This window comes from Cynoglossus semilaevis, chromosome 11 (genome assembly GCF_000523025.1).
Source record: "Cynoglossus semilaevis isolate Cse_v1.0 chromosome 11, Cse_v1.0, whole genome shotgun sequence".
Taxonomy (NCBI): domain Eukaryota; kingdom Metazoa; phylum Chordata; class Actinopteri; order Pleuronectiformes; family Cynoglossidae; genus Cynoglossus; species Cynoglossus semilaevis.
In genome coordinates, this window is record NC_024317.1 from 2419370 (window position 1) to 2427674 (window position 8305).

At 39.5% G+C, this 8305-nt stretch overlaps 1 protein-coding gene across 1 annotated transcript in view; it reads left to right on the forward strand.

The window, feature by feature from the left end:
* cacna1da (calcium channel, voltage-dependent, L type, alpha 1D subunit, a) overlaps positions 1-8305 on the forward strand; it is a 45241-nt gene that overhangs the window by 24236 nt on the left and 12700 nt on the right. Inside the window, exons 21-30 of the mRNA XM_025060107.1 lie at positions 295-401; positions 748-835; positions 960-1067; positions 1147-1199; positions 1275-1421; positions 2007-2208; positions 2311-2469; positions 2580-2690; positions 3850-3933; positions 8240-8272. Of these exons, the coding sequence (XP_024915875.1) occupies positions 295-401; positions 748-835; positions 960-1067; positions 1147-1199; positions 1275-1421; positions 2007-2208; positions 2311-2469; positions 2580-2690; positions 3850-3933; positions 8240-8272 (1092 nt within the window). The remainder of the gene's footprint in view (positions 1-294; positions 402-747; positions 836-959; positions 1068-1146; positions 1200-1274; positions 1422-2006; positions 2209-2310; positions 2470-2579; positions 2691-3849; positions 3934-8239; positions 8273-8305) is intronic.

Genomic DNA, 8305 nt, shown 5'->3' on the forward strand with positions numbered 1-8305 from the left:
TAAATACCCCCTCCCCCCCCCCCCCCGACATCATGGCAACAAAATGCATGTTTTATTGCCTCATCCCGTAGCAGATTGTGAAATGAATGACTTACTACTACATTCATGCAGTTCTGGGCCACAGGGGTTGGAGATTTTTGCCTTCTATACTGTAGCGCTGACCTAAGGTCGCCACCCCGACCCAGAGTGTTGAAACAGAGTGTGTGTGTGTGTGTGTGTGTGTGTGTATGATTGATGAGAAAGTTGATCACCGTCGTATGTCGCCGTCTCTGACACTGTTCACCCTCCCACCAGATGACCACATATGGAGCTTTCCTACATAAAGGAGCGTTCTGTAGGAATTACTTCAACCTCCTTGACCTGTTGGTGGTCGGGGTCTCCCTCGTCTCCTTCGGAATTCAGTGAGTCGAAACACCAGGAAAAGTCATTTAAGGAATGACTGTTCAACACTTTATTACCTAGAAGATTTTAAGTGTCAATATTAAAGACACTTTTCTGTTACCTGCCTGTTCAAAGGCTGTGGTTCTCAAAGTGGGGGGCGCCTTATTTTTTCATTATTATATTGCTCTGCTTTGTAATTGTTATTATTTTGTAATATTTATTTTTAAGCTCTGTTTTATTATGAAGTAAAACATTTTATTGTGTCCAGATTGGGGCAGAGGGCAGTAGTTATTCATTTCTTTTTGAAACATTGAATTTGCTTCTCGTTTCACAGCAGCCATTTACTAAACAATACTTACTGTTTAGGTCCTCGGCCATCTCAGTGGTGAAGATTCTTAGGGTCCTTCGTGTCCTTCGGCCCCTCAGGGCCATCAACAGGGCCAAAGGCCTGAAGGTACGACGGCCTCTTGACATCATTCCCAGCAGGAAGTTCACATCTCAACGTTTTCTGAAAACCTTTTTTATTTTACTTGAATGTTTTCTGAAAACCTTTTTTATTATTATTATTTTTTCTGCAGCATGTAGTGCAGTGTGTGTTTGTGGCCATCAGAACCATCGGTAACATCATGATCGTCACCACTCTGCTCCAGTTCATGTTCGCCTGCATCGGCGTGCAGCTCTTTAAGGTGGGCACTTCAACAGATCGATGTGATACGGGGGCGATTGAACCGTCAGGTCAAACTGCCTTGCTTCTTTTCTCCACAGGGGAAGTTCTACCGCTGCACAGATGAAGCCAAGTCCAACCCTGAAGAGTGCAAGTTAGTGTGACTGTCTGTGTTTGTGCGTAACGCCCAGCGCTACGCTGTCATCAAACGTGTGCTCCTTTACCTCAGGGGAACGTACATCGTGTACAAGGACGGGGACGTGAACCAGCCGACCATGCACAAGAGGGTGTGGCACAACAGTGACTTCAACTTCGACAACGTCCTCATGGCCATGATGGCTTTGTTCACGGTGTCGACCTTTGAAGGCTGGCCTGCGTAAGATTTGACCTTCTGACCTTTCAACACAACAGAAAGTCTTTCGTTTACAGTCTGTACTGACTTTTCTGTCGACATTCTGATAATTTAAGAACCCTTTTAGTTGAATATGGTACATTTTATCTAACTTTAAGGTAGCTTTTTAGCTAATTGTGGTACATTTTATCTAACTTTAAGGCTTTTTAGCTAATTAACTACGTTACTAAATAACAGGCTTATTTAATTAAATGTAAATAATACTTTTCTGGTTCATGTATTTAAAATACTAATGCTACTTTTAGCAACTTATTTAAATAAACTTTATTGTGTATAAACCATTTTTTATTTGATTTAACTTTGTCCTTTTAGATACTTGGAGTTTCATTCGTTTGTTGATATTTAACCATTTCTTAATAAACTTAAAAAACTAAAGTTATTTTTATATATTCCTTCAAGCTCCTCCTAATATTTAAATACAGTAGATTCAGTAGACAGACATTTTAGGTTCATTTTTTAACCACTAACTTGTTCCTAATGCTTCTGTGTAATTTCACATGTACTTTCATTTCTTCTTAGTTATTTTCTAACTGCGTTGACTTTCCTCAGGTTGCTGTACAAGGCCATCGACTCCAACAGAGAGAATCTGGGTCCAATTTACAACTACCGCGTGGAGATTTCCATCTTCTTCATCATCTACATCATCATCATCGCCTTTTTCATGATGAACATCTTCGTGGGTTTCGTGATCGTCACGTTCCAGGAACAGGGAGAGAAAGAGTACAAAAACTGTGAACTCGACAAGAACCAGGTGAGTGTGACGACGAGTGTGACGACGAGTGTGACGACGAGTGAGGAGAACATGGCTGATCTTGAACATGAAGGAAACTGAAGTCGTTCTGTCTGTATGCAGCGTCAGTGTGTTGAATACGCTCTGAAGGCTCGTCCCCTGAGGAGGTACATACCCAAGAACCCGTACCAGTACAAGTTCTGGTATGTGGTGAACTCCACTGGGTTTGAGTACATCATGTTTGTACTTATCATGCTCAACACGCTCTGCCTGGCTGTGCAGGTAGGACGTTAGCTTTAACCTAATGATTTAATTTTGAAGTAACAATAACACCAGAGAGACTCTGTATCTCCCACTTTGTATAATTCTCTATTTCACTTCATGTTCTGCAGCACCACGGACAGTCGGCGACGTTCAACTACGTCATGGACATTCTTAACATGGTCTTCACTGCTGTCTTCACTGTGGAAATGGTTCTCAAACTGATCGCTTTCAAACCCAGGGTGAGTCACCAAATTACCCCTCGTTAGTTGATGTTTGTTCGTTTAATCTAAGACTCAAATATTTAAAAAAAAATGACATTCATGAATATAGTTTATAGTTTATATCTCATGGCCTTTGGCTTTGGATAAAGAAACTCACTCTTGTAGCGAAGTTCATATGAAAATTCACAATAAATATTAATGTCATAATGGAAGGTTTATGGGAAACATTACCATCTTTAATACCAGTATTAAATCTTTGTCAGTCATTTCTGTAAATCCTGATTCTGTTCAAGAGATTTTCATTCCTATATACACTGTAGTTGTGAATCCAGTAAATTCAGAAGTTTTGGTTGAACTTGCCCTTTCTTGTAAAATCAGAAGTTTTGGTTGAACTTGCCCTTTAGCAGCAAATGTGAAGGTGTAAAAGATGGTGTTTCTGTCACTCTCCCTACGACTGCTCCACCTCAACAACAGCTGTGTGTTCCAAAGAAAGACAGGATGCTAGTAAGAGACCTGAGAGTGTGGAGTGGAGTGGTTGCTGTGATTTTTTAAATTTATTTATGTTTTACTAGTTAGCGACCGGCTTAAACTGCATGAAAAGTTAAAAATAAAAACGTCATCATCTGATAATTTGACTGATTTTAAGAATAGAGCTGCTCAGCGTTGCTTTGCTGTGTGTTTGAAGTTAACAGTAATATTAAGACTTGAATTTGAGAATGAGGATTTTTTTTGTTTTTGATTATTTTACTTTCACTCCCTCTACACTCCGCGGTGATCAGGGCTACTTTGGGGATGCCTGGAATGTGTTTGATGCCCTGGTTGTTATCGGCAGCATTGTAGACATTGTTCTCAGTGAGATTGATGTAAGTAAGCTAATCCTCGACAACCTGCCTCGCCTCGTCCTCTGTCCTGTCTCTGACAGCTAACCCACCTCCACTCTCACTATGGCAGGTCTCCTGTTTCTGACTGTTTAATCTAATCTAATCTATGCTAATGTTTTTTTCTCTCTCTTTTTCTCTCTGTTCTGTCTGTTCTCCTTCCACTACCATTTCTTTAAAACCTCATTCTTCCTTCTTCATATTTCTCTCTCTTTTTCTGGTGTTTATTTTTTTCTCTCTCTACTCTTTCTCTCTCACCATCCCTACCCTGTGTGATGTGTCATGTTGTGCGTTACCAGCACTATTTCACTGATGCTTGGAACACATTTGATGCCTTAATTGTTGTTGGTAGCGTCGTTGACATTGCTATCACTGAAGTGAATGTAAGTACTCTCTTTTTCTGCCTTCTCAGTTGAACTGAAGTCTTACTTAAAAGCCAGATGCTAATCAACCGCAGTGTTTTGTTTCTGTGCTGGGTTTTGGTTCTCAGAGTGGTGTCAAACATCAGGGCTGCGGGCCCCACCTGGCCCAGATCTCCCATGTTTTTAGTCAATAAGTGTTTCACTGCAGAGAGCTAACTTCATGTCTACTTAATCAGTTACTTAATGGTAATTTGGTGATAAATCATGTTTCCCCTAATTGGAAAATTATGTTCATGTTTCCCCTAATTGGACCACCCAGGATAAATCATGTTTCCCCTAATTGGACCACCCAGCAGCCAATCACATGCTAACATGTCCTCTAACATAAGCTTTTGTCCTGTTGTGTGTTCATTGTTTATTTATATTGTTCTGAACAATAAGAGAAAAGTAGCTGCGTTTACAGATATCTATTTACGAGAGTCAGATTACAGTCAGATTACAGTCAGATTACAGTCAGATTACAGTCAGATTGAATGTGATTCATTTTTGGCTTTTACTGTAAAACTTCAGTTTGACCTTCGCTGTCTCGTATCTGTGCTACATTTCCATAGAATGTGTGTAGAAGTCTGTTCTGATGGATTTTTCTCAGTGTGTTCAGAAACGTTTTATTACAGGAAACACAGTGAAGACTCAGACAGTTAACCAATGACTTCCAGTAACGTTTTTGGTTTTTGTTTTTTTGGTTCTGAACCAGATGTTTTGTGATTTCATTTTCTAATCCCTGCTCTTGTTTACATTGTTTCCATAGAAACTTGTAGAGGCAAGTATGACGTTGAACTGGACTTTTGTTCTGTGTGTGACCTGGTGTTTCAGAACAACTTTATCTTTTGGGCCCCACTTAAAGTCAGATAAATATATACATATATAAATAATTTTTATTGAGAGTATATTTAAGCAGGAATTTAAATGTTTAATTATCCAGTTAACCTTTGAGAGAGTTAGTTTATTGATCAGTAAATTGTAAAACCTGAATATAGCTTTTAAAAAGGAAAACATCTCTGCGATTTTTAAATATACTTTTTTATTATATTGAAGTAACGTTAATTTCCTTTTCACTATTTCTGCCTAACAGGTGGATGAAAAAAATAGATAAATAATCCCAAAAAAATCCTCAAATATTACACCATATATACAGTATTTTCAGAGCGTCACATTTGTCTAACTTCAGTTAGTGATTTGGAGCTGCTGGTGTGTGGTTTGTTTTTTTTTAGCCAATCTTCCAGCTCAGACTGTTCATCCTGTTCTGTTGTCTGAGCTGCAGTGCTGTTTTGCTGGAGTATAAATATTTCATTTTTTATTTTTTATTTTTTTCAGTGCCTGCATGAGTGTGAAAAAATGAAACCGATAACTTTTATTTTAAACCTGTGGTGATAATTGTGCTGTTGTTGGGTTTGTTCATTGTTGTGCATGTGTTTTGTGTATTGTGAACTATGTACATGTTGTGCTGTACATGTAAAAAAAACGTTGTACGTGGAGAGCTGTGTTGTGACGACATGACGCAGACTTCACAAGGGCTCACACACTGGCTCTTGTGAGGCATTTTTTATTTTTACATTCCATTTATTGATTTTGTTTGTTGTTGTTGGTTTTTTTTTCTGCATGTTGTTGAAACAAACTGATCAGATCAGATAACAAACTGGTCAGTTTTTATCCCTGCTGTGTTTTGGATTGTACAGCTGTTAACCTGGCCACTGTGACTTCTCCATTTGCATGCTGGGAAGTCTCAATCAGCCGCTCACCTTGTTCTCTAACATCCATTTCATGTTCCTGCCTCTCACAGATTGCGCTTGGCCACCCACTTCACTCCCCTCCGGTTAGTTGTTTCCATAGTGTTTTGTGGAGTTTGACTTTCTTTCTCTGTTCACACTCATCTTCATGGTTTCCTCCAGACAGAATGGCCCTGAAGCTCAGTGCTTCAAAATATATTTTTCTTAGCAACAGTAAGAAATCTTTTGTTGCAGCGTCAGTGAAGTTCAAGATCGGAAATTTAAAAAAATATAAATCACATTTTCTTTTTACTTGAAAGACGTGATGATGACGTGACAATGATATTCAATTGAAAGGAAATCAATGTCACAGTGTAGCTTGGTCGTCAGAGGTCAGTGTGTATGGTCAATATGAAGTAGTACGAGGTCACAGAGTTTTAGTTTCAGTGGTGAACACAGCCCAGAAATTAAAAATCCAACGAAATGAGTTCAAACAGTGCTCACAATAACGTTACAAGAGCAACGCAACATGAACCAGCGGTTATTATAGTTGTTATAAGTGTGGACAAAAATGATTTAAACCAACTTCCTTGTTTTGTTTTTAACTGCTGGGCTGCATTCACAGTCTGAACAACAACAACAATGACTGTTGTTTTTGAGGGTTTTTAAATTTTTTTTTCTTTTTATAATTACTAGACTATAGTGTTTTTGCAAAAGATAAATCTGCTTAAATTGGTCAGAGTTCTTCTTTAGGAAACGGATACGAACATAAAAAAAAAATGCTTTCGACCTTTGTCTGTTTTCATGTATCAGGACTTGATCATGAGAAGCAGCAGAACTGTTAACGTTAGTCCTGCTGTGTTTTTTTTTTGTTTGTTTAATTTTTTTTTCAACATTTGCGCTGACGGCGGTTGAATTGAAGCTGAGTTTGAGGTTCTTTGATGATCTTGTCTCTGTGTGTCTGTGAGTGATTGTCTCTGTGTTTTGTTCTGTCTTCCTGTAGTGAGCTCTTAAAGCTCAGAGTGGAGCTCATGTGTAGCTGCAGGTGTGTAGACTCCAGTCAGGTGCATGAACATCCCAACACGGATCCTCTGCTCTCCTCTCCTCTCCTTCACCTCCTCTGCCTGTCTTCCCCCCCCCCCCCTCTGACTCACCCTCTCTGGTCTCTGTGTTTTTCTTATCTTTTCTTTTCTTCCTGTCTTTCATTTCCTCTCGTTCCACCTCTGTCTGCACCCTGACTGTGAGAGCGCCCCTCTGTGTTGGTTTTGTTGCACAGGGCACTAATGACATGCATGAGTTGCTGCACTGCTATGAGTTCACCAGCGGCTCCTCCTCATCCAAATGTGCCAACGCTGAACGCATGCTCCCTCTGCACTGTGGCCAGGATTACCTAAAGAACCTCCTCCAGCCAGTTCTCCATGTTATCATCTCTGCTCACCCTGCACCTCATTCTGACCAGTTCAATGAAGCCGTTTCTGTCTGGAGCGCCTGCCTCTGAATTCTTTCCCTTCTCGGTGTCGACTCCAGGTCCAGTCTAAAACCACAGCTGTCAAACGACTGCACAAAAACCAAATCCATCCTGAGTGACTAAACACTGTGATTGTCTGTGGGTGGAGATTTGTTTGTGACCTTTATTTGATTTTTTTTGTCTACTAAAATGTTGACTAAAATTTTACTTTAAAATATAAATCCCATTTCCAGAAAAAAAAATACTTATACTCTCTTTGTTTAGCATAAAACTGTAACTTTAAAAAAAAACTTTCAAAGCCTTTTTGTTTTGCAGGTATAATTTTAAAATATTTTTCAAAAAACAAAAAAAAAAAAAAAAGTGAAAAATGAATGAAACTATTCAGTAGAAAATAATGGTAGATATCACTTTTGTCCTGTTGTATTTTTCTGGAATAACAGTTTTTAGCTGTAGTAAAATATACAATATTATTATCCTAAAACTAGTTCTATAGGTTTTTTATAATCCATTCATCCAAGTTCACTGTCTTCACTGTCACCGTCTACGTGCAGTTGCTTGATCCTGAAGCCGATACTTTAAAAAAAACCTCGGGGTTTGTTTTGTAGCCGTTGCTTTATTCGTGACATGAGTTAATTTTTTTTCTTCCGTTTCATCAGTTTATGTTGTTTAAACTCCAGTCGACCATGAAGTCCCTGTAATCTCATCAGGCCGTTACATACACGGGGGTGGGGGGATAAAGTTGTGTGCCAGTCTTCCGTGCTGCTGTGTCCGTATGTCCTATTTATGTGATTCCACTGTTGTCCACTAGTCTGACATGCACTTTCCAAGCCCCACGTAGGAATGTTCAGATGTGAGTCTTCCAGAACAATGTTCCATGTGTCTCTTTGTCCTGTGTCAAACGTTGAGTCAGGTAGAAAACTATGGAACGTGATCATAGTTTGTTGGTGAAAAGGTGAAGACGACTAACTTTGTCCTGTCCACGTCTCGTCTCGTCTCTGAAACCTTTGACTGTGATGTTGACATGTTTGGCCCAGTGTAAGTGAAACCTGCGGATTTATGTCCAAGTCATTAATACAGGTCTTTGATTTTAAAGCCAACAGAGACACCTCAGGTGGATGAGATGGGGGTAAGATCCTCTAACCCCCCCACCCCACCCCCC